This window comes from Oryx dammah, unplaced genomic scaffold (assembly GCF_014754425.2).
Source record: "Oryx dammah isolate SB20612 unplaced genomic scaffold, SCBI_Odam_1.1 HiC_scaffold_15, whole genome shotgun sequence".
In the NCBI taxonomy this organism is placed as follows: Eukaryota; Metazoa; Chordata; class Mammalia; order Artiodactyla; family Bovidae; genus Oryx; species Oryx dammah.
The window spans coordinates 45,922,248-45,947,920 of record NW_024070199.1 but is presented as its reverse complement, the minus strand read 5'-3'; the positions used below and the strand labels follow the sequence as shown (position 1 = coordinate 45,947,920).

At 58.4% G+C, this 25,673-nt stretch overlaps 1 protein-coding gene across 8 annotated transcripts in view; it reads right to left on the bottom strand.

The window, feature by feature from the left end:
• CTTN (cortactin) overlaps positions 1-25,020 on the bottom strand; it is a 26,572-nt gene extending 1,552 nt beyond the window's left edge. Inside the window, exons 1-17 of one of the 8 annotated variants that reach the window (XM_040255287.1) lie at positions 24,916-25,019; positions 20,903-20,999; positions 18,811-18,897; positions 18,602-18,675; positions 16,665-16,794; positions 14,215-14,325; positions 13,522-13,576; positions 12,632-12,742; positions 10,201-10,311; positions 9,577-9,687; positions 8,732-8,842; positions 6,957-7,012; positions 5,086-5,155; positions 4,290-4,438; positions 2,663-2,752; positions 1,073-1,214; positions 337-408 (exon numbers count right to left, since the gene is read on the bottom strand). In XM_040255287.1, the coding sequence (XP_040111221.1) occupies positions 337-408; positions 1,073-1,214; positions 2,663-2,752; positions 4,290-4,438; positions 5,086-5,155; positions 6,957-7,012; positions 8,732-8,842; positions 9,577-9,687; positions 10,201-10,311; positions 12,632-12,742; positions 13,522-13,576; positions 14,215-14,325; positions 16,665-16,794; positions 18,602-18,675; positions 18,811-18,897 (1,480 nt within the window). In that variant the 5' untranslated portion in view covers positions 20,903-20,999; positions 24,916-25,019. Of the gene's footprint in view, positions 1-336; positions 409-1,072; positions 1,215-2,662; positions 2,753-4,289; positions 4,439-5,085; positions 5,156-6,956; positions 7,013-8,731; positions 8,843-9,576; positions 9,688-10,200; positions 10,312-12,631; positions 12,743-13,521; positions 13,577-14,214; positions 14,326-16,664; positions 16,795-18,601; positions 18,676-18,810; positions 18,898-20,902; positions 21,000-23,706; positions 23,728-24,733 lie in introns of those variants that run through there. The other 7 variants (XM_040255288.1, XM_040255289.1, XM_040255290.1 and 4 more) reach the window with 7 other exon arrangements.
• Positions 25,021-25,673: the final 653 nt, after the last annotated feature.

The following is a 25,673-nucleotide window of genomic DNA, read 5'->3' as shown; positions in this document are numbered from 1 at the left end:
CCCGACAATGAGAAGGCCTCACACCAGGATGAAAAGTAGCCCCCGCTGCCCACAACCGGAGAAAGCCTGCACAGCTAAAAGATTCAGCACACACACACACACACACAAAAAAAACAAACCCTAACCCAGACCAGATGGAATGGGACTGAGGAAGACACAGAATTCCCTGCCTTGTATCTGCAACTTTTCTATAACCTTGCAATTGTTTAAATATAAATTCTTCTTAAAAACTGTAAATAACATTCTGAGAGTCCCAACTCTCGAGAGAGGAGTCACTGGAAGCCCCCAGTCCCGCACCCCCCCAGCCCTCCTTCTGGCCCGCCAGCGGTTCCTCACCAGCCTGGTAGTCGTAGAGGGCGATGGCAGTGATTCCAAGGTCGTTTTCATATTCATCATAGGTACCTTCCTCTAGAATAAACCAGGGCCGAGTCTGAGAGAGAACCAGAGCTCCACGCTCACTCCCGGCAGACAGCCCTTCCCAAGTCGCCGGGAGTCAGCGGCCCCAGGGCACTGACGGCTGCCTGCCCCTCCTACCGACAGGAGGAGCCGCCCCAAGGAGAGAACCCACAGAGGGATCATCTCGGTTGAGACTGGGACAGTTGTCAGGGAATAATTTTTAAAATTTCATATATCCAGCACTATTGTCAGGAAATGTCCGTGCCATGAACGAATGAACGGCGAGCGGGAGATAGCTGATCACCTGCCGTCATGCTCGGGGAGGTGAGCGCGCTCTGCCCTGGGCAGGTTCTCGGGCTGATTCCCAAGTCACTCCCCGAGGAGGAACGGGCCCAGACATACAGAAGGGAACTCCACGCTCATCCACCCACTCCACCTTCAGGGTGCCAGGGACCTCCACCTTGTGACCTCCAGACACCGGGGCTTCCCCTCAGGGACGACAACAGCAGGAGACTCTCCTCCACACCCACCCCTCAGTGCCCCCCGCACGGGCAGGGGTCTCCCTGGAAGCCCCCAGGGCTGGGCCACAGCAGAGGCGGGGCAGCTCAGCCCGTGGGAAAGGGGAAGTTTGCAAAGGAAAAGCAGCGGAGGGGGCATGGAGCAGGAGGCCCCGCACCTGCTTGATAGTGGCCCGGCGCCCCCGTGCTCTCGTAGACGGCCTCCGAGACGTAGGCCTCCGGGTACTCCGTGGTCTCCACGCTGTAGCCCCGCTCAGGCTCACTGCTGGGGCTCGGCTCAGCCCGGAACGGAGCTGCGTCCTGGGGGGTCAAGGGCAAGTTCCCGTGGCCCCATCGCCCAGAGCCATGTGGAAACCCAACAGCCCCGGCTGACACGGGACAGACGCGGGGGTAGGCGGGTCACCCGCTGACGTCCTATGAGCGCCTGCATCCTGACGGGGCCCATCCCCAGGATCCCCTCTCCCCCGACCCCGAGTCCCGCTGTCACTAAGGACCTGCCAGGCACGAGAGACGCGCGTTCCTGGGGCAGGTCTGGCCTGCTCCCCTTCAGGCCCAGACCGCCAAGGCACCCCAAACCCCCAGAAACCCCCAGCCTGGTGAGGCTCTGACGACAGCTCCAGGGCGGCACCCAGCCCTCCAGCTGGAGTGGACGAGCCTGCGCATGGCGGTGCCATCCCCACCAACGCTGCAGAGGCAAGGCATGGAAGCGACTGCCAAGCCACGCACGAGAGCACCGGGTGCTCTGCTGACAGCCCCAAGCCGACCACTAGCCTGGCCAGGGTGCGCCTGGGGCACCCTCACAGGTTAGAGCAGCAAGGTGCCTGCGTGGAGCAGCTCCAGGAAGGGCCAGAAGTCGGGGCCCAATCTTCCAGAGGGTGGCAAGGGTGCGGGCGCGGCGGGCAGGAGGGCTGCACCTCGGCCAGACACAGGAGCCCCTCAAGAGCTGAACAAAGCAGCAACAGGCTCCTGCTGGCAGCACCCCCTGGAGGCAGAGGGGACAGACCAGAGAGCAAGGAGCCGCTGCACTGGGGTGTCACCCTGAGCAGGTCAGTGAGGCGGGGGCGGCCTCCCCCACCAACGGCCCCTGCCCATCGAGTAGTTCAGGCAGGCTGGCCCGGCTGTGGGGCATGCGGCGGGGCCTACACAGGGCCCCTTTCCATGGGATCAGTTATAAAACCCCACCCGCCAGGCCAGCCCTGCCCACAGCTCTCCCAACCCCCACCCCTCTGTTTCCTGAGTCAAGCCAGTGTGTGCGCCTGGGACACAGCAAGTCACCACTGAGAGGTGATGTCTGAGGTGATGATGGAAGATGGGTGAGTGAACAGGACCCTGGGGCAGAGAGGGGACTCGAGCTCGGGGGAGTGGGTGTGGATGGTGGGGGCCAAGCTGCTCTGGGAGAGGGGCCACAGGGGCCTTTGGCGGGGGGTTAGGGAGGTCGCTCAGTGGCCAGGGATCAAAGGAGCAGGTCCTAGGGACTGAGGACTCTGGAGAAAGGGAGAGGCGAGCTGAGGGGTAGTGGCAGAGAGAGGGAGGGAAAGGGCAGCAGACTTCTGGCTCCCGGGTGTCAGGAGGGTTTCAGGAGACGCAGCGGGGCAAGGGGAAGTCAAGGGAGTGCAAACCCTGCACATGGGGAACCGCTCTCTGGGTCACCGACAAGCACAGGGAGAGAATCCATCCACAGGGCACTGGGCTGGGAAGGGAGTCTCCAGGGAGTCAGAGTCACTGGTAAACCGAATGACAACACCAACCTCATAGACGGGGCTTGACGGTGGCCTCTCCTGAGCCGGCTGGGGCGCGGGGGACGCGGGCGGCGTGGGCTTCTGGGCCCGGGCCTGCTCCTGAAACGCACAGACACAAAGTCAGCACGTCCTCAGGCTGCCGGAGGAAGAAGCAGAGATGGAAGCAGAGAGACTTCAAGGGCGTGTCTGCTTCGAAGCCAAGGTCGTCTGCACTAGCAGGACGGTCACAACTCCTCCAGGCGCTGGAACCACCCGCGAGGAACACCCCACACACACACCCCGGCAGCGAGTGTCCTTGAAGGGCTGGAGACAGAGACATTCCTTCCCAGGGGCATGCTCGCTCCCAAGACTCGGGGTCAGGCACCTGTGGCCCCTGCCCAGCAACGCACGCGTTCCACGTCCTGCCTCTGGAGTGCCGCTCACAGCCCAGAGGGCTCTGGAGCGAAGCTGTGCTGAGGGGGCTCACTCAGGAGAGGCGGCAGGACGGGGCTGGATGCAGCAAGGGGTGACACGGCAGCAGGGACTGCAAGAGACCCTCAAAAGCAAAAAGGGGGGCAACCACCACCAGAAACCTCCCAAGTCTCCCAACTCTTCTGCAGCTTTCAGATCAGATCACAGGAGTTACACTCCCGAGTCTTAAGAAGAGGAAGGTGTTGCGTAAAAAGGAGACCAAACTACCAGGAAAAATGCCTCGGACTGCGGGCCTACAACAAAGAAAAACTTACAAACACCTAGCTAAAAACCTGAAGGAAAGAAAGCTTCAAGGTTCCTGGCAGTTAAGGAACGATACAAGGTAATTATGAGTTTGCGGTTATCCGGCTTCATCACGTGTGACAAAGCGCGTCAGGGCGTCTGGAATCCCCGCCCAGCAGTCTCTGCCACTGCGCAGCACCTGCCTCCGGCCCCATCCTCCCCCGACGGGGTCTTTAGAGCCCCAACCACCAACGTCTGTGGGGCTAAATAAAGCTTTACAATCTACAAGACACCACAACCATTACTGCACATTCTGCCCTTCCACACCCGCTGCCCGGGCAAGAACCTGGCCGCGGCTCCCTGAGCTGATCCGCCTCAGCCACCCGGCTTGGGGGTGACAGACTGGCACAGAGCCGTCGGACATCAGTCCACCCAGAAGGGTTTTACGAGAAGGGCTGCCCCGTCCTTCTCACCTCTCACGGCTCCCATCTCTACTTTCCCTCGTGGAAAAAGTCTACAAAGAATCACAGAGCAACCTGCAGAGCCGGGCTCCAGAAGCAATGGTGGCAAGAGCCTGCTGACCCGCTCCTTCAGGGGACTCCTCCTGTGTCCCCCAGCTTCCACCCAAGGAGGTGGCGGGCTCCCCAGGGGCACGCGTGGGGACAGAGTGCCAGGGAGATGTGTGGATGTAGGCTCGGCCAAGGGCGTGCGGGCTGCCCGCTGCACAGGGCAAGACAGGCGGGCAGTCACCCTGGGCTGGGTCAGCACGGCTGTTGAGCGGGTCAGCTGTCCCATGTCCGGGGACAAGAGCCTGGGCCATCTGTGTGGCTGGAACCGTCAGTGTGAGAAGGCGCCGTGTCTACAGTAACCCCGCAGACTGGAGACAGGCCGAGCCGCGCCCAGGGCCCGCAGGCTCCTGGCCCCCAGTACCGCCCGCACTCACGTCCAGCTGCCGCCGCGCCTCCTCCTGCTCCTGCCGCTCCTGGGCCCTCCTCTGTGCCCGCTCCGCCTCGGCCTTCCGCCGGTCCTCCTGCTCCTTCTCCTTCGCCAGGTTTTCAAAGTTCGCTCTGATGTTGCTTGTTTTGCTGTTCACTACAGAGGAAGGAGAGACTCACCCAGAGCACCGCCGTCGCCCTCACACCAGGCCGGCCCGAGGGACCTTCCCCGGGACCCAGGCACCGGCTGAGCGGGGACGCACCCCCTCAGCTGCCAGCCCAGCCTCCACCAGGAACGAGCCTTCGCTGCTGTGTCTGCGGCACAGGCAGCGGGAAGGTCGGCACAGAGCCCCGCATCTGGAACGTTCTCACGCTCCAAACATAAAGATGTCCTTTACCACCAGACACGAGGAAGGTAACGCCCCTAGGGAGTCCCTCGAGCGAACAGTCAGAAGCACTGACCCTGAGCTCCACCCCCATGATGTTTCCTGTGATGAAACAGGACGGCCGGGCACCCCTCGAGGACCCCGGCAGACGGGCCGTGGGGCCTCCGGGGAAAACACCTGCGCCTGGGTGAGAAGCAGGCTAATCTGACACTTCCTAGGACATGGTTTTCCCTGAATTTTGATTACAATGGGTAATCACCTGCCGCCCCCAAACCCACAGATAACCAGGTTCTCCACTAACGCTTCACCAGCTCCTGTCAACCCTCCTCCCGCCCTCAGCACCGCCCTGCAACACCGCATGGCACGAAATTTCTCCTGGGAAAGCCCTCAGGGCTTCCAGGGGTTTGCCAGGACTCACCTGCTTCAACAGGGACAGTCTTCTGGTAAGACGAGGACACCACGGCAACGTCCTCAAAAGTGGAGGCGTTCTGCCGAGACACGAGTTGGGGTCAGGAGGGCCCAGGCCCCCTCCCCTGCGGCCGGCACAGGGGCTGAACCTGCACAGGTGCTAAGCCAGCCCCAGATCCTCCCGGGGAACCAGCCCGGGCCTGGAGATCTCGTACCCACCAGCCCGCACACTAACAGAGACACAGAAAGTGTGCCAACTCACCCCGGCTGGCGACCCCAGAATCAGTGTCAGAGAAGAGACGCACATGTAGGGGAGTCAGCAGGGCCAAGGGTTTTATAGAGCAGTGAAGACTGCAGGAGTCTAGAGTGGTGAGCCCCAACGCCCCCCCTGCAGTGGGCGACCTGAGACGCAGGGCCAACCCAGGTTCACGGCGAGGGGCGTGTGTGCTGGGGAGCATAAGGGAAATCTCTGCACCTTCCTCTCAAATTCGAGAAAACTGCTCAAAACAGGCAGAAAAACCAACATCCCATCTTCACAACCATACACCCAGCACGTCTTCCTCCTGAGTGCTCTTCACTGAGGAGACCCAGTGTTTACATGGGAGCCCAGAGGCCTCTGCTGTACGGGGAGAGAACACAGCCTCCCCCGCCCCCAGGATGGTCTCGGCGGCGCCCCCCGCCTTGCCAGGCACCCTCCGGGTCTCCTCTCTCGCCGTCATCCCGAGACACAGACTCTGCCCGCACACTCCGCAGGCCCCCACCGCACCGGCACTGCCTGCCCTGCCTGGCGGCCCGCCCAGGCTGTCTCACCAGCCCTGCCTGCTCTCCCAGGCCCCCAGCCCAGCAGATGCCCCAACACCCACATGGGAGGCCCTGCCCGCTCCGTCCCCCTCACCCCTTATACCCAGGGGCGTCAGCACCCAACCCCAGCCCCGGCTGGAAGCACATGGTCAGACCACTGACGCCGCCTCTATCAGGTTCCCTGAGACCCACTCTCCACCCTGCGGCCTGGGGGTTGCTGGCTCCACACCCTATCCGTGTCCCACAGACTCGCAGTGCCCCGTCTCCAGGCCCTCAGCCCCCCAGCATCAGTGAGCACCGGCTCTGCTTCCTCAGGACACTGCCCACCGCCAGAGCCCCGCGCCTGGGGCCACACACCCTCAAGGGACAGGACCCCAGGGGTCAGCCAGGAGCCTGGGGGAGGGGAACTCGGTGGGGACAGGCCCTGTCGTCCAGACTCCCACGTGCAGGGCAGCTGCAACCTCCGGCCACTGCGCCGACAGGTGCCCACTGGGGGCCACCCTGCACGGCTCGCAGGTCCGCCCCTCTGATGCAGCTAGAGTTTAGTCTAGACCCCCAACCATCTGATGTGCTGAGGACTGGCTGACGGAGACCCAGAGACGGGCCAGGAGGGTGCCCCAGGAGAGCCGAGAGTGGAGCCTCATGGTCAGGCTGGCTCTGGGTGGCCTGTCACAAGCCCCTGCAGTGACAGAGATGTTCTGGACCCGCCTTCTCCAAGACGCAGCCACCACCAGGCACCAGAGTGCCCAAGGGACTCAGCTCCCAGCGTGGTGCAAGCTCAGTACTTTCAACCCAAACAGCCACCTGGCCGCGGGCCCCAGGCTCCACTCTACAACGACAGGGACCGTGACCGCCTCACCGTGCAGCCTCGCAAGTCCAGGAGAGGACCCAGGGACACTGGAAGGGAAGCCCAGCACTTGGGTCACCTACCCCCACCGCCACGGGGATGACACACACCTGCCTGGGGAGCTTTTCAAAGATGTGCCAGGCGCGCCCCCAGAGGCCAAAGACCACCCACAGAACAGTGGCCGACCCCCAGCCCTTAGCCTGACACACCGAGCCAGGAGGAGAAGCACTCACCTTATCCATCCGGTCCTTCTGCACCCCGTACTTCCCGCCGAAGCCTTTGGAGTAGTCTGCAACGTGATGACACAGCCCTCAGCCCCGGGCTGAGGACCAGCGACTGCCGACAGCAGGGGTGTGCAGACGCGGGCACCCCAGAAAGCGTGCCCGGAGCAACGCGAGCAAGGGCCTGACACCACGAGCCCCGCCCGTGGGGTGAGTGCACCTCCACCCAGGGTCCCAGCGGCAAGCAGCGCAGGGCAAGGAAGCGGTGCGCATGCTCCGGGTGCTCCCAGGGCGAGGGGGGTGGGCGCGGCGGCAGGCAGGCCTCACCTCCCAGCACAGCCTCCACCCGCCTCGCCCGCTGCTGCCACCCTGCCCCACCAGCTTTAAGGAGAGGCTCTGGGGTGCGGATTCGCTCGTTCCTTTGAAAAAGAGGAAACTCCCATGGAAGTCCATCAGCCCCACTTATGCCACAGCCACTCAGGCCCACGAGACCGTCACAGCGCCGGGCAGCGTCAACGCCACACGGAGCCAAAGCCACGTCCATGTAGCTGCGGGGTCAGCCCCAGGCGATTTCTCTGCCTCCCTCCCTGGACACGAGCTCAGGGCCTCTTAGGACACAACACCCTGCGGGTCTGGCCCTGAGGGAACTGCGCTGAGCATAAGCACGTCTTCATCTGGACTCCCAGCACCACCCAGAACCCCTGTGATTCCAGCTTCCTGTACCTGAGCACACACCCAGACCCTCCTGTGATTCCAGCTTCCTGTACCTGAGCACACACCCAAAACCCCTGTGATTCCAGGTTCCTGTACCTGAGCACACACCCAAAACTCCTGTGATTCCAGCTTCCTGTACCTGAACACACACACAGACCCTACTGTGATTCCAGCTTCCTAAACCTGAGCACACACACAGACCCTCCTGTGATTCCAGCTTCCTGTACCTGAACACACACCCAGACTCTCCTGTGATTCCAGCTTTCTGTATCTGAGCACACACCCAGACCCTCCTGTGATTCCAGCTTCCTGTACCTGAACACACACCCAGACCCTCCTGTGATTCCAGCTTCCTGTATCTGAGCACACACCCAGACCCTCCTGTGATTCCAGCTTCCTATACCCGAGCACACACCCAGGCCCTCCTGTGATTCCAGCTTCCTGAACCTGAGCACACACCCAGACTCTCCTGTGATTCCAGCTTCCTGTATGTGAACACACACCCAGACCCTCCTGTGATTCCAGCTTCCTGTACCTGAGCACACACCCAGACTCTCCTGTGATTCCAGTCTCCTATACCTACTGTCTGCTTCGTTGTGAAGGAGTTACACACAGACAGGGTCATCAAAAACAAAACTCCAAAGAACACCCCCACAACTGAGACCCAAAAACCATGTGGACATGCCTGCCCTGTGCCCCTCTGGTCCAAGGCCAGTAATCACACTCAACTGAACACATTTCTCCCGGCCTCAGAGGCAGGCAGGCGGCTTATTCCAGTCACAGCAGCCCTGTCAACAGCGAGAGCTGCCAGGGGAGGCCTAGGGAGGCCAGGCGCCCGCTCCAGAGACCCGTCGCCTGCAGTTCACGCTCCCTTTTACCAAGCACACACCCCAGAGGTTACAGGTGAGAGAGAAGAAAGTGAGTGGGGAAGAGAGTGTGCAGGGGGTTCCACTCCGCAGAGCAGTGAGGGGGAGCCAAGCCCTGCGGTGACGGCGGTGACCAGAGGCCAAGCCTGAAGTCTGTGCTAAGCAGGGGCACGGTAAGGGGAGGGTGGGGCTGGGAAGCAACTGTGCCTTGCTGGGACCCGTGCTTGGCCAGTTTCTCCTTGTAATCAAACCCCACAGCACAGGAGTCCTGCCTCTCGGACTGAACACCAAATCTGCCTCCGAAACCAGTCTTATAATCTGAAAATCCACAGGTGACCATGGAGAAAACAACCAAGAGAGGAAACAAGTTTGGTTAAAATCATAGGTTTGCAGGAATCAAACACATTGCTTCGAGAAAACGAGAGCCCTGCTGAGTGAGGGGGCCCCACAGCCAGCTCCCGGCATCACAGGCGGCCACGAGGGGCTCACAAGGCTGGAGGACAAATGGAATCTGAACAGGTCAGCCACGGCCCGAAAGCAGGCTACGACCTGTCTGTGAGCTGGTTGGGAAGAGCCATGCCAGGCTCCGAGCTTCATCTCAAGGGTCCTGCCTGCACTGCAGACAAGAGCATGTGTCTCTGCACACGTGAAAGAGACATGTTACACACATGGCCTGTCCCCAGCCCTGTGGCAGCCCCGCTCTGGACCCGCCGCCTGGGGAGGGCACGAGCCAGGCTCTGGCAGCCACTCTCCCGGGGGACACAGCCCGCCTCCTGGCTGGGAGCACAGAGCCACCCCTTCAGCCACCCGTGTGGGCAGAAGCAGCCCCTGGGAAACTGCGGCAGCAGCCGGGGCTCCAGGGCACAGAGGCCTCACCGCAACCCCCCAGGGGATCACTACAGGCAGAGGAGTCTTTTCAAAGCTGAGGGCGGCAGAGGGACCCTCCCCGCCCCCCAGGGAAGACACGACACAGTGCAACCCAAGTACCGCGAGGCCCAGCGCACAGGAGCCTGTGACCAAAGCCGAGCTCCAGAGGCCGCGGGGGAACACACCTTTCTGGGACTCGTGCAGCTGGGGCTTCTCCTGGTGGTCCCAGCCGAGGGCACACTTGTCCTGTCTGTCCGTCTGCACACCGAACTTCCCCCCGAAGCCTTTCACGTAGTCTACAGACAACACAAAAGAAAGCACGTTTTTCACAAAGTTAAACACACACAACTTGCTCAACCCGCCCTTGCTCCTGTGTGTCAGCTTGCTCCAGACCTTTGGTAAAACTTCCAGTGAGCTTTGTTAAGAGGACCTCCCTGTACCATGGCCAGAAAGTACCCTCAGCTACAATTGGGGTCTCCTGGATAAACACAGATGGGACCCCACGAAGGAAGACCCAAGGCGTGCTGTTCAACCAGCACTGCGGAGCCCACGGGGTCTCTCCCGCACACAGACGGGCGACCTGAGGGCCATTACCAGCCACTCTGCTGGACTGTCAGAGCTACAAGGTGGCCAAAGGCTGGGCCTCTAAGTTAACAGCGCTGGTTTGTACGCGCTGTTTTCAAGTTCCATGTTTAACAGCACATCTGCCCTCAGGCCTCCGGGTCGTGTTCTGGCTCTCTGTGCCTGTTCTGACTGTCACCCCGCACACTAACAGCTGCCGGCTGGGGAAGGGGCTAAACTGAGGCCACCTTTCTGGGACTCGTGCTTCTCGGTTTTGCCTTGGTACTCGAAGCCAACGGCGCTCTTATCCACCTTGTCCTTGTCGATGCCGTACTTGCCACCGAAACCTTTGGAGTAATCTGCAAACAAGAAAAAGCGCTGTTCACACACCAGCCGCAGGAACAGCAAGCACGCTGTGAACCTCAGCAGTCTGGAAGGAAGGACTTCTATCATCCCATTCAAAAAAACAAACCGAGGGGGCTTCCCTGGTGGCTCAGTGGTAAAGAATCTGCCTGCCATTGTGGGAGACATGGGTTCAGTGCCAGGTCCGGGAAGATTTCACACGTGACAGCAACTAAGCCTGTGCACCACAGCTACTGAAGCTACGCTCTAGAGTCCGGAAACCTCCAGCGACTGAGCCCACACGCCCTAGAACCTGCGCTCTGCGACAGGAGAAGCCACTGCACGGAGAGGCCCGCGCAATCGCAACTGGAGCAGCCCCCTGCCTGCCACAACCAGAGAAAAGTCCTCGCAGCAACAAAGACCCAGTGCAGCCAAAAATAAACAAACAGCAAGAACCACCACCACCAGGGGTCCTCCCCGGGGGTCCGGAGGCTTGAGACTCCACGCTCTCAAAGCAGGCAGCCCAGATTCAATCCCTGGTCAGAGATCTAGATTCCAAAAGTTGCAATAAAGATCCTAAATACAGCAACTAAGATCCAGAGCAGTCAAGTAAGTAAATAATTGAAAAAACACAAAAACTTTAAGGCTCACCCTAAGACTGCAAATGTGGAAAACACTTGTTATTTGTTATTTATATGCACAGAAGAACTGCAAAAAGTAGCACGTACAGCGACTGAGTAACTGTAGCATCTCTCCTTGAGTCCAAAAGACGGCATGAAGACCAAGTTGACGGAAGCTTCTGAAATCAAGGATGAGCAACAGGAGCAAGCTTTTATGCCACTCTAGGCAGGGACTTCCTTGGCAGTCCTGGCAAAACCAATGCCGGGGGCATGGGTTCAATCCCTGGTCTGGGAAGACCCCACCCGCTGCAGGGCAGATAAGCCCATGCGGCATGACTACCGAGCCTGCGTGCTGCTGAGACTGACGCCTGAGCGCCAAGAGCACGCGCTCCACAACAGGAGATGCCACCGCGATGAGAAGCCCGTGAGCCGCAGCCAAGAACAGCCCCCGTTCACCGCCAACTAGAGAAAGCCTGTGCAGAGCAAGGAAGGGCAGCCAAAAATAAGACAAACATTAAGTCAGCCTGCTTCCTCAACTACAGCAGAAACAAGATGCGGCACCTGCAAAGAAACAGCATCAACATGGAGCACCATTTTAGGAACTCAAGTTCCGCTCAAGGCTAAGTTACTATAAATATTGGATAGCTGTTTTTACACATAGCAGGCTCCGTCACAGACCCGGGAGCAGGGACTCAACCCCACCCGGGCAGACCCAGAGCTGCCAAGGACACCTGCACTGCTCCAGGCGCTTCGGCCTCTGCTCCCCAGCTTCCTCGAGGCGGAGCTATTCTGCAAGGGCATCTGGGGAGAAAGTCTGGCAGAATGAACAGGGTCCAACAGCAGGTCCTGCTGAGCGTGTGCACACGGGGCAAAGGCGGACAGGTGTGTTCCCAACACAGGGAGGGGCTGCCCAGCACCAGGGCAGGCAGGCCCTTGGGCAGAAGGAAAGCGACGCCCTCAGGTCCAGCAGCCCCTCCCTCGGAGAGACGCCCACTCACAGGTACTGCCAGTGGGGGCTTTCGTTTTTGATTGTTAAAATTCTGGAGATTTACAAAACTATGTGAGCTCTCAGTTTCTATGTTGCCAGTGATTCAAAAACCTGAATGCACAGGCCAAATAAAACACACCATACAGAAGAACCAGCCAATCTCAACCTCTGCAGCAGGGGTCGAGTCTATGAGTCCAACTCCATACACATGCACCTCAGTGGGCAGAGGGCTATAATTGACCTCCAACAGGGGGCAACACGGTGAAGGGAGGGTCAGGCTGGCTGCTAAGGACAACCTGGCAGCATCCAGCAAAATTTTAAGTTCAACATCCTTTGACTCAGCAATTCCAATGCTAGAATTTATCTTTTAAATAATCACTCTTGTACGTAAGACATAAAGACAAGAATATTCACGGTAGTCAATTCTTAACATCCAGAAGTGGAGATACGCTCAACTCCACCTTCCAGAGAGGAACAGTTCAGGGACTACACAGTCTTCGTACAGCAGAGGACTCAGTGGTCATCGAAATGACGACAAACCCCTACACCGACCAGGGAAGAACAGGGCTGTCCAAACACTTCAAGTTAAGAGAGTTGTTTAAATAAAACATAAAGCAGCTGGCACGGGGAGAGGGAGCTCCCTGGCTTGTGTCAGTAAACGCACGGGTGACAAGGGGGCGCGGGCGCCCGACAGTCAGCGGGGTGCGCAGCGGCCACCCGCCCGCCCACCTCTCTGCGACCCGTGCTTCTCCGTCTCGCCCTGGTAGTCGAAGCCCACGGCGCTCTTGTCCACACGGTCGGACTGCACGCCGTACTTGCCACCGAAACCGCTCGAGTAGTCTGGGGAGACAGGGTGGGCAAGATGCCTCTGGTGAAAAGTGGGAGAGAAGCGCCGGGCAGCAATGCCCCAGGAGACAAGAGCGCGTGTGAGGCAGCACCAGGAGCCACCGCCATCCGATGGGACGCGCGTGCCGCCTCATGTCCCTGCAGCCTGGCCCCTTCCGATGGCTGGAGGGCAGAGGTGAGCCACGGGTGCACTTTGGAAAGTAACCATTCAAACAAAGCTCAGCATATGAAGAAAGGGACATGGCCACGTGGGTCTTTCTAGAAAAGACCGGAGCCCGCCAACACCCTGGGCTGGGTGGACCCCTAGAGCGCTCCCAGGCCGGCTACTTCCCTAGTATCGGATGCCCTGCAAGAGGCGTAAGCAAACAAGCTCGCAAAAAACACCTTGAGTGCTTTGAGGAAGTGATGTACTCTCATTTCAAAAAGGGCTCACAAGTGAGTGCGAGCTCACAAAGACCAGCGGGCACCATGTTCAAGACGGCTCGCACACTGTGCAAACGTCAGCGACGAAAAGGCTCTGGTCACCACCCTAAGGGGAAAGTCTGCTTTGCCGACCAAGATTAAGAGCGAACTGTGCCCGAGGCAATGCTGCTCAGAGGAGGGAGGCCATGAGGAGACACTAGACGCCAGGCCAGTGCGCCACCTGACGGGCCCGCCACACCACAGGAGCCTGGGGGGAGGGCAGTGTCCCGCCCCCTCCAGATGAGGCCGCGAGGGACCACGCGCTCCTGCCCTTCAAAAGCAGGGGGCTTTCTGCACCTTCCCCATCTCACCTTTCTGTGAGGCGTGTTTCTCGGTCTTCCCCTGGTACTCGAAGCCCACGGCAGACTACAGTCACGGAGACAGAGAAGATGCAGATTTCAACGTCCGGATCCACAACACGTGACATTTAAAAACCACGAGCCGTGTTATCGGTATTTTTTTTTTATTTACTAAGCGACTAACGCCCAAAGCACCAGTATTCTGAATTTGCACACCTCGAAACACTGAAGCCCAGGGGCCGCCCCGGCCAATGAGCGAGGCAGCGCTCGATGCTACGACATAAAATGAGGGGGCTGCCGGCCCTGAGCCAGGGCCTCAGACCAGAGGAACAGCATCAGATGCTCAGCACAGCCCTGGAAGTGGGTGTGAGGGGGCCCTCTGTCACTGTGACACAGGCAGGGACAGGGAGTCCCCACTGTCCCCCGGGACACAGTGAAGGCCATCTCAGGGCCACTCAATAAGCAGGCACCAACACGGGGGTTTCTATAGCAACCGGGAAAACCCTCTAGCCTCTTAAACAGCCCATCATCTCAGAGCATCTGCGAAGGTGGGGGCGGGAGGGGCCTCAGGAGCCTGTGCTCAGGGCCCCCACCTTGCATCCCTACACTCCGAGGCACCTCCACGCCACTCTGAGACGCCCAGAGGACACCTGGACAGAGCTCAATCTACAAGGTGGGGCCGGCGGCCCACGACGCCTCACTCACCTGGTCCACTCTGTCCACCTGGACGCCAAACTTGCCTCCAAACCCCCGGACGGAGTCAACTTGCGAGCAGTGCTTGGAGAGCTTCGACTGGTACTCGTGGCCAACGGCTGACTGGAGCAGGGGCAAAGCAGAGGTCAGTCACCCACCAGCACCACCACCCTGGACCCACCCCCACCCCAAGGCAGCCTGCACTTCAGCTCCGCATGGAAGCCGGTCCAGGGGTGGTGACTCCGGGGGCATCGCCAGGCCAGGGGCCCCAGTCAGGTGTTCCTGAACCCACTCCACACCAGGCGCCCCAGAAGTCACCCGAACCCCAGCCACAGCGGGCCTCCTGAGGTGCCTGGGCGTGAAGAACCAGGAGGCCAGGACCCAACCAGCACCAGAGCCAGCAGCCTGCCAACGACTCCTGAGACTGCTTCCAGAAGACTGCTGGCAGCGGTCACCCTCCTCAGGTGCGACACTGTCAAAGCACGTGACCTAGGAATCAGGGCTCAAACCAGAACCCAGAGGGCACGCTTCAGGACACCAGGCGGTCAGTGTCAACGCCTGCCACACAGCCAGCCCGCCCTCGTGTGCAGTGGGGCCTGCCACCGCCTCCCCATCCCCAGTCAGGGAAGCGGGTCTGGTGACCTCTCAAGGCCACATGCTGACCGAGCAGTCCACCCCGAGCTTTCCGCTGTGTGGTCAGCAAGCCGAGGCCTGTGGCCCACATCCAGCACCAAGGTTCTTTGTAAATAAAGCTTTCTGGAACATACCACCTCTGTTCATTTACAGAAAATCTATGCCTAGCTTTGTGTCAAGACAATACAGCTAGTTCAGGAGCTACCCGAGACCCTGTGGTGGCCAAGAAACTAAAATCTTTACAGCCTGAAGTCTGAGCAGCCCCGTGCTGCTGTGGTCGCCCAGGCCCGGCCCTCAGAGCAAGGCTCCAGGCGCCCTCGGCAGAATGGACAGGGGTCACGGACCTTTGTGGACACTGAGGACACAGGACAGGTGACTGACATGTGACCCAGAGCCGGGCGAGGCGGCGGCTCGTCTAAGCCCAGCTCCTCCCCGGGAGCCACCCCCACCTTGGCCCTCCTACAATCCAGCGAGGGGCCTGCCGGCACACTACCAACTCCCCTCCCGCTTGCTCATCTGGAACTTCAGCAGCAGGGTTCAGGGTCCAACCCCCACGGGGTCACCACCAGCGCTGCAGCTCTGCAGGCAGCCAGCGCGCGCTTCCACAGCCGGGGAGCAAATCAGGCTTTACTTTCCAGTCCGGAGCTGCTACTTTCTCTCCCTCCCAGCGGGATCCAATGCCCACAGCTAACAGCTGATCCAGAGCCCCGCAGCCTCGGAAAGCCTGTGGTAGAGACCACTCACCTGCAGCTTCAGGGATCCCACCCAGAAAACATCGACAAGATAACAGGGAGGCAGCACATGCCCAAAGGACCCCCCAGCGCGCTTCTTCATCACTAAGAGGTCAGAGAACTGTTCCCAAAACATGGCCAAAGCAAAGGCTTAGCGGCTCTCCCACCTTCCTAATCAAAACCGCTTTCTCCTCCAGCTTGGCCTTGGTCTCACACTGACGAGACCCTACTTCTTATCAGACAGTCAGCATCGGGCAGAGCACTGTGGGAAGCAGGGGTGACACTCTGGTTGTGGGCCCCACCCCCCTCAAGCAGGTGCTGGCCCACGAGTGCGACCAGCCCTGTCATTCCGGGTTGAGTCCAACCCGGGCACAAGGGACACGGGGTGGAATCACAGAGGAACCCGCCCTCAGCTGGCACAGCACAGCGCAAAGGCAGACACCTCAAGTTGCCCAGCCTGGGAGACGCGCCCGCGTCACTGTGCGCGCAGCATGCCTGCCCCGGTCTACTATCCTCTCTGCAGGGTGGACACGGCCCCCAGCTGATCCAGCCCCTCTCCGAGCACCAGCAAAGAATGGGGCTCTGTCACCAGCTTCAGCCCCACCTCCTTAAACCCGCCTGTCCTCAGCCTGGTGGGCCACGGCTTGATGCCAGCGGCCAGGTCTTCTCTGAAGGACAGCAGTCAGGTGGCTGCCTTCCCAGCCTGGACGTGAAGCCAGGCGCTGCAACTCCGCTCTGTGCTGCAGATGGGAACCAATAAGGCTGCAGCCTGAACCACAGGCGACACCCAGGCGGCAGCCCGGTCAACTGCAGGCCTCCATCCCAGTCAGAGCCGGCCTCTGGGAAGACCTCATCTCCAGCTCCAGGCTTCCCAGCACACCACTCCCTCCCCAGCAACTCAGAATCTGCAGAGAGCTTCCAAAAACTGCAGCCCTTCTCAGCTAAGGTCAATTGAAAAAGGGTGACTTCTGGCAAATATCATCCTCAACAAGTGGACTCTCAACTTTTCAATGGAGGGGGAGGGCTCGGTGACGACCCTGTTGACCCAGGTGAGGTCAAACACGCCAGGACCCTGACACCACGTGGGCCGGCACTCACCTTGTCCATCCTGTCCTGCTCCACGCCAAACTTCCCTCCGTAGCCGTGCGAGGCTTTGGGTCCCGTTTCCAGCTCCTTCTCCTTGAGGGTCTGGTGTTCTTGAAACACATTCTCCCGCAGCTTGTGGATGCTTGGAGGGAAGAGATGGAAGACAAACAAATCAGTCAGACAGACCGCCAAGACACGCGTCTGTGCTTTCTGGGAGGACACACAAGGACATCATCTCTGTATTCTATGAGGTTTTGTTCCCGGTGGCTCCCCAGCTTGGCCTCCCTTGTGTTCACTTTACTGCACCTCCAGCTGCCCTCAACTCCAGCAGTTCTCAGAGTCAGATGCAGGTTAGTAGGGGAAAAAAAGCAAGTCTGAACACACACAGTGAGTCATCTCCAAGTCCCTACAGAGCTGGGCTATGATGCAGACGGCATTCCACCAAGTGGAAGACAGCTCCTTGGGTTCACCAGACCCCTGACCCGGGACAGCGTCACCAGAGGCAAACGGGAGACAAAGCCCACAGGCGTGCACCCGGACGACCCTAGGCCAGGAGCCCAGAGATGTGGAATATTTAGATGGCTTCTCGCTACGTGAAGCACCCCGGCTTTCCATTCAAAGGTGAAGTAAGAGGCTTTCAGAACTTAACATGTAAAAACCACTTTCACTTTAAGCGCTAGGAGCAGCGGGATGGAACAACAGATGCAGCCAGAATCAGGCAGGCCGGGCAGCTGTCACCCAGGGCTGCCGAGGGCCACCTCACACCACAGCCACATCTCCATATCCGGACGGCAACCCTGGACGTGCGGCTTAGAACACCAACCAGGCCTGGCCACCTCCAGAGCCCCTGACATGTGGGGAAGAAGACCAGCCCCCAAGCACCGCTGGAGGGACCTCAGGACACCTCCAGCAGTCCTGCCTTGGGTATTCTCTGAATTTTAACCCACCCACAGGCTGCCTGACCAGAGAGAGTTCTTTAATTCTCCAAGCTGCCCTCTCCAACGTGTTTTGAAACCACAGGGAACAGCACAACTAAGAGGCCCGGATGACAAAACCAGGTCAGCAGCCAGCCTGACCCCAGAGCAGGGAACCCGAGGCAGCTCCCAGCACCAGCTCCTCTGACTGGTCCCAGGCCCTTCTCCGAAGAGCTGTGAGGTGGCGGGCTCAGCGAGTCAGGGAGGGAGGAACACTTGTGTCTAAAATGCCCACAGTGCAGATTTCACCCACTTTTCTGGATGAACGGCTGAATCCTTCTCAGCCAAGAGGAGCTTCATTTCACTGCAGAGATCCTAGAGCCAAGACCAGCGCTCTGTGAACAACCAAAGCAGTCACAACCAGGGCAGGGGAGCACACGTCCGCTCTGAGGCCAGCACAGCCGGAAATAAAAGTCTGAGCACATTCTCAAAGGCCCTTTTATCTACACCTCCCAACAAGAAAACAAGCGGCCCCAGACGTGGCGAGTTAAGACTGGCCAAGTCAGGACAATCCCTGCTTCTTGCAGTTCTCGACCTTCACCAGAACAAGAAGTTCAGGATTCAGCTCAGGGTATCCAACTGAAAACAACAGAATAACATTGCAACAAAATAATACAAATTAAGGAGGGGGTGTTTCTGATCTAGTCTTCAAAGACAGCCAATGCTTTAGAAACCTCCCATCTGCAGAGAGAACAGCTTAGGTAACTATGTTCCTGGATGAAAACCACAAACTTAAAAACCAGACTGGAGAATTAAAAGTCGAGGACACCCCGGCAATGAGAATTTTAAACCACTGAGCACATCTGTACAGATGCGCATACACACACGTCAGGCCTCATTCTCACCTCCTGTGTGAATTACAAGGGGCCAGACAACGCAGACGCCGGGCGCTCGCGCTAACCAGGGGAGCGGCCCCGCCTCACCCCTCACGGCCCTGAATGTCTCTGTCACACAAAGATCGAGAACGTCTCTTACTTGATGTGCTCCTGGTGCCCAGATCCTTGCACGGTTTTGGCCCCCCACCTCTGCTCTTTCTCACTTACATCATTCTGAAAAGAAAAATAAAGAACGAGTACACCCCCACACCCTGGACTGTAAAACAGCCCCCACCCACCCACCAAACCAAAAACCTGGGAGGATCCACTTCAGGAGACGGGAGAGGCGGGCAGACTGGCGGCTCCTACCACGAAATCGGGGTCCGTCTCCCAGTCGTCGGCTCCCCCGTCGTCCGGGGTGATGGACACGGTGTGGCCGGCCGAGGCTTTCCACATCTGGAAGGGCAGCGCTGAGGGTCACAGCCGCCGGCAGAGCCCTGCCCAGGGGCCCACAGACGCTCTGCCTGGGACCCCAAAACCCTGGGCGGCACAGGGAGGGTGGGGAGCTATGTGCTCAAGAGGTCCACTCGTGGGACTTCCCTGGGGGTCCAGCGGCGAAGACCCGCAGCTCCCCATGCCGGGGGCCCAGGTTCAATCCCCGGTCAGGGAACTGGATTCCTGCAGGCCATGACCAAGACCTGGCACAGCCGAATATATATATTTTTTCTTTTTTAAAAAAAAAGGTCACTCATAATCCCCGTGCCACCGCAAGGATCAAAAGAAACCTAACGTGAGAGCTCTAACACTGCAGTCAAAGGGCAGAAGCACAGAAGAAATATTCCGGGTTCAACTCAAGTGAGAAGATTCTCTGGAAAATAAACAAAGTCTCGTGTGCTACTTCACTCGATGGGAACCTCCCCAACTAAGTCTCCTGACACCAGTGTTGTCCAACACAGGAACGCACTGTCGCCAGTTGTAAAGTCTGCTCTATTTTATCACAATTTTTTTTAAAAGCATCCATTTTGACTTAAAAATAATTACTGGAAACCTAACGATGATTTTCTTAACTTAGATTCTCACTCAATCATCCAAGGGCTGCTTTGCCATCTGCTTGGGGAAACGCAGGGCACACAGAATGCCAACTTCTGTGTCGGGCAGCCCCGAGGCAGGCCACCCTGCCTCCTCAGCAGGCCCTGAAACTCTAACCTGTCGGCCCCGAGAACAGTGACACAGCCTCACAGCCGAACCACACTGCTCTCGCCGTAACTGCAAAGGTAAAATCTAGCCTTTCAGGACTTCAAAAGAAAGTGACAAGAAAAATGGTTTTGTTCTCCCCAGAAATCTCCATAAAACTGCTCACAGGCCAGGAAGCGACTGAGGGCTTGTTTTCACGCAACCAGAAGCCAGCACCCTGGTGTCTGAGCTGAGGACACTGCCCATCACGGGTGGTGGGGCCACACGCCCTGTGCTCTGTGTGGACCCAGACAGGATGGGAGCCCCTCACAGGCCTGAGACCCTCAGCTGGGTCCACCTGCACCCCCGGCTCTGCGAGGTCACAAGTCCAAGGTGGTGGCAGATGGGGATCGAGGGGCACAGCTCTCAGATTCCCAGACTGGAGTCCTGCCAAGTCACCTGGGCAGGGAAGCACGCGCCACCAGGTGGGCAGGACCACCAACACAGTCCCCTGGACATTGTCCCACTGGAACCCTTGTTCCCCTCTGACTAGGTGAAGCAAGGCAGGGAGCGCCCTGACGCAAACTGCTTTGGACACAATCTTCGAGAGCCGACAGACCAGGCTCAGCCACGGCGGGCACAACCAGCGTGCCCGAAAGCCAAACGCTCTGCCCGAAGCCTCTGCCTCCCTGAGTCAAGACTGCCAGTGGCACCACACTGGCCTGAGAAGGGGCCGCCCACCCACAGGACTCCAGTTGCCTAGTGGTCTCCTCAGCCAGTGAGGGGACGGCCAGTCATGCAGAAGGACAGGGTCTCCAACGAGACTCACTCCCTACCCAAGGCCAAGGTGAAAGCCACATCCTGGCCTGTGGCTTCTCCACAATGGTGGCACAGAGGTCACAGGGCCCGCTCTCCACCCGTCTCTCTGGAAGCCAGCCTCACTGGTGGGCAGGTGAGCACTGGCCGGCTCGGCCCAGCATCATGGCCACAGGCTCCCCACCCACACGAAACAGGAAGAAGGGGCCAGGGGGCTGCCAGCGGGGAGGGGGCTGCCGGGGGGAGGGGGTGCCCGGGGTCCTCCACTCCAGGTCGTGTGGAATCCCCTCCGCTTTCTAGCCCACAGGCAACACCAAAATTGACTTTATTTTTCAAATAAGAAAATTTCCTCCCAGAAAATTATCGTCCCTATCTCTGCAAACCCAGGGAGAGAACACCCCTTGCTTTCCTTGTCAAAGGGGTTTCCCTCCCTGCCCAGTGGAGCACATGAGCACGCTCATGGTGCACAAACCTTTCTTCTCCACGTGCAGACGCAAGACGCTCACAAAACTCTGCTGAAAACGCAGTAATCCAAAGAGAAATTCCCAGGCATTGGGGAGAGCTTCTGTCTGTAAAAAGATCAAGAGTAAAAAGCTCAGAAGGATATGTGCTGACAGGAACCCTGGGCAAATCTTTGTGTGCTGAGATCCTTTTAGAATATCTCTGAAATCCTCCCCAACATAACAAGGTTTTGTAAAGAAATGTGAAAAGAGGGTGGGAAGATTTGCATTTCCCTAACCAAAGAGTTCAACTGACTTTCAGCCACAGTGAGAAACTACAGGAAATAAAAAAGTTCCGAACGATTTACAACTGTGTGAAGTTTCTTCTTAATGCAGACAGAAATCATTGCCTCGATTGCTAGCGGACATTTTTGTTTGCTAAAATCCTGAGAGCTTTCCATTTCTGGTTCATCCTAATTCTGCAATAAAATTCTTACTCTGGGTGGGTGGGTGGGTGGGTGTGCGTGCGTGTAGGGCTTTTCTGGTAGCTCAGACAGTAAAGAAGCTGCCTGCAATGCGGGAGGATCCAGGTTCGATCCCTGGAGGGGGAAGATTCCCCAGAAAAAGGAATGGCAACCCACTCCAATATTCTTGCAGACAGAATTCCATGGACAGATTAGCCTGGTGGGCTATAGTCCATGGGGTCACAGAGTCGGACATGACTGAGTGACTAGCACTCTCACACTTTCACATATATATGTATACATGAGAAGCACTCCCCAAAGGGAGGGTGACATGGCTCGGGTAGAACTCAGAGCAGTGACAGCTATCAGAACGTGAAGAATGGTGACTCGGGAAGAAAGGAGAAGCAAGCTGCGTCTCTTAACGAACAGGTAGGGTTACTTCATAAGACCAAGACTCCAATTCTGCAACCCACCAGCTCAGCAGCTCTTCCCTAAGACCACGGACAGCCCTGACTAGACTCGGCACTGCTAAGGCCACAGGACAGCCCTGACTAGACTCGGCACTGCTAGATATTACAGATGACTAGAGTCCCCTTGTTCCCCAGAACAGACCAGTCACATGCACACACCATCCGTGCTGGCGTGTGGCCTGGCATGCATTAGCAACCAGACAGAAGATGCTCTGCTGGCCTTCCTCAATGCTGCCTTTAGAAATCCTAAATTGTGTAGGTTGCTTAGTACCTTCTGGGTACCGCAGTTATCATCCAACATCTATGAAAATCTTCCCAAGGGTAGCTAGTGATAGGCTGAAATCTAAGATCTATAATAATCTATTCCCTCTCAATATTTTTAATTAAAAAAAAATCATGAAAACAACTTTTGAAAAACTAGGCCTTTTTTTTTTCTGATCCAAAGATAATGCCTCTGGATCCCTACCTCACACCACACACAATAATTAACTGGAAAAAAAAAGGATCAAAAAACCTAAGTGTCTGAACTAAAACTACTGAATTCTTAGAAAAAAACAAGCATGTATTCTCATCACCTTGAGCTTGACAACAGACCTTAGATGTGACATCAAAAGCACAAGTGAAAACAGAAAAAATAAATTGGGACAAAAACTTTAAACTTTTTGCTTCAAAAGACACCCATCAAAGTGAACACAAATTTACAGAATGAGAGACACTGTTTTCAAATCATCTATCCAGAATATATAAAGAACTCTTATAAGTCAATAATAAACAGGACAATTAACCACATTTTTAAATGGTGAAAGGATCTGAACAGACACTTCTCCAAAGACATACAAATGGCTTATAAGCTTGTGAAAAGACAGTATCACTAACCATCAAGGGTTTGCATATCAAAGCCGACTTGAGATACCATTCCACACATTCTAAGGTGGCTACCCTCCAAAAAACAAACAAGTTTGGTGAGGGTGGGCAGAAATCAGAAGGCTCTTATGCTGCTGGTGGAAATGTAAAATGAAAGAATCTGGCAGTTCTTCAAAAGGTTAAACACAGAGGTGCCATATATCCCAGCAACTCCACTCCTAGGTATACAGAAAACTTACTCACACAGCATCACTCCTAACAGCCCAAAGTGGAAGTAACCCAGTATCCACGTGATACGCGGCAGGTGGTCTATCCATTCAGTGGAATGTTACTAATATCTGACGGTAAGAGGAGTGAAGTACTGACAGCCACTGCAACATAAACGACTCTAAAAACCTCATACTAAATGAAAGAAGCCGGACACAAAAGACCGTATATTATACAGGCCCATTTCTACGAGTGGCCAGATCTCCTAAGTCTACAGAGAGAAAAACCAGACTAGCGGCTGCCTAGTGTTGGGGGTTGAGGAAACCCAGTAAGGTTTCTCTGAGGTGATGAAACCACGCTGAGTTAGCCGTCCATTCGCCCACCCTCTCCAGTGTAGCAGAGGAAACAGGTCTCACAAGGCCCACTCTCCACACCACCATTACTCAGAGGACTCCCCTCTCATCTCTGCCTCCTGCACAGTGAAAGACAAGACCCCTGATGGACAAAGGCCCAGGACGGGACCCACTGCAACACAGGGCAGACCCCAGGGCTCCCAACTGTCTCTCTCAACCGTGCGTTTACCCAGCCCCTGCTGCACGGTACTGACCAAAGATCTGAATCACCAGTGACTCCAAGTTAAGTTTTCTACAGATCTGTCTCTCAAAATGCTTCAAATAAAAGGTCCTGGGGACACACTGCCAGTTACTGAGGCGGGTGTGAAGCAAAGCATAAACGACAACCCCGCACACCCCTCCTCGCTCCTCTCGGTCTGGGAATACTTTCCACCCCGAGAGGCGCGGGCCAGCCTCTGGCACCAGCGCGGTGACTCACCCGCCGTCAGGCCCTGCCCAGCGCCGGCCAGCGGGGCGGCGGGGCGAATCACGCGGTCGGCCCCAGCGGGTTAAGCCCCCACGGAGCTCGGGAGCCAGGTCACCGCGGAGCCCAGTGGGGCGCTCACGCGGGACGCTTCGGAGCTCCGTCCAGCGGGAAGTGGGTTCCTCACCCCCGCTGCCCCGGGCCCGACGAGGCCAGATCCCACGGGAAGGAAGCCCTGTGCCCTTCGCCCCAGACCCTCTGCAGGAGCACCAAGCTTGCAAGAGAGTGGTTCCAGGTGACTTCCAGCTCGCACCCAGAGGAGGGGCTGTTCCCAATCCAGAGCTGCTCAACTCAGCTGCGGCGCCGGTCGCTGCATTTCCACTGACCTGATTGCAACATCTCCCCGTAGGTGTGGGCCTAGGAGCGGGGAGCGAGCGGCCCGCCCTGCGGTTGGGAGACCCCGGCCCCTCCCCATCGGCCCTCCAACCCCTGACCTCCCGAGCCCGGGACCCCCCTCCCGGTAGGGCTCCTCTCTGTCCCCAGACCCTCTCGGCTCTCCGCCCCCTCCCCCTAACCCTCCAGGTCCTGGACCCCCTCCCCGGCGGTCCCCGCTCTTCCCAGGACCCTCTGGACCCTTGTCCCCCTTCCCCTAAACTCTTGGGGCCCGGCCTCTCCCCTCCCCGGCCCCCTGCCCCTTCCTCCCGACCCCCAGGTCCTGCACCCCTCCTGTAGGGCCCCTCTCCTATCCTAGACGCCCCCCTCAACCCTCTGGCCCCTTCCTCCCAGGAGGCCGGGCATCCTCCCCAGACCCCGGACCCTCCTCCCAAGCCCCCTCAGGACTGCAGGCCCTGACCCCTTCCCCCAGCCCGCCCCTCTTTCTCCGACCTCATCCCTCTCCCCAGGACTTCCCTCAGGCCCGGCCCCTTCCCCTCAGCCCCCGGCCCCTTCCCTCAGCCCCAGGCCCCTTCCCTCAGCCCCCGGCCCCCTGCCTCAGGCCCGGCCCCTTCCCTCAGCCCCCGGCCCGCCCATCCCCTTCTCTGACCTCGGCCCCCCAGCCCGGGGAAGCCTCGCCCGCGCTCCCCCCGCGCGCGAAACCGCGAGCGGAAATGCGGCGAGACCGCCGCGGCCGCCGCTTCCTTCCCGTTTCGGGACCTGGCTGCGCCCAGGGACCGCAGCTGGGGAACCCGCTCGCCCCCACGCCCGGCGAAGGCCGAGCTCGCTCACCGCCGCCTCGGGTCAGTCCGGTCCGGCTCGACACTGCCCAGCCTCCGCCGCGCCCGCAGCTTCCAGGCGCCCCGCTCCACTTCCGGTTCCGAGGACGGGGGCGGGGCCGCATCCGGGTCCCCGAGGCTCCGCCCCCGCCGGCACGCCCCGCCCCGGCGCGCCGGGTCCGCGGATCCTGCGGCCTCCCTTGTCCACGTGGCGCCGGCAGTGCCCACCGCTGGCGCAGGCGCGAGCTCCGCCAGGTGCCCGCCTGCGGAGCCTGCCTAAAAGTGCTGCTGCTGCCGCTGAGTCGCTGGAGTCGTGTCCGACTCTATGCGACCCCAGAGGCAGCAGCCCACCAGGCTTCCCCCGTCCCTGGGATTCTCCAAGCAAGAATACTGGAGTGGGGTGCCATCGCCTAAAAGTGAGATGGACGCTAAAGGGTAAATTTCGGAGCGCCCACTGTGTGCGCGCCAGACTGCTCACATGCACAGTCCTAGGTGGTCGTACTGGATCCATAGCCAAGAGGTAACTGTGACGGCCAGTCACCTGGGAAGAACAGGTGACTGTTCCTCCGTCCATGCGTCCATCCATTACCTATCCGTACATCATCCATCCGTCCATCTTCTCCTTCCATTTTCCGCCAGTCAATCATCCATCCACCCACCCGTCATTCTCCTCCTCCAGAGAAAGCCAGGTATATATCAGGAGTAGAGGTCAGCAGAATAAACGTGGACTTTGCCCTTAGAGACCTTTCAACCTAGAGGAGGGGTCAGACA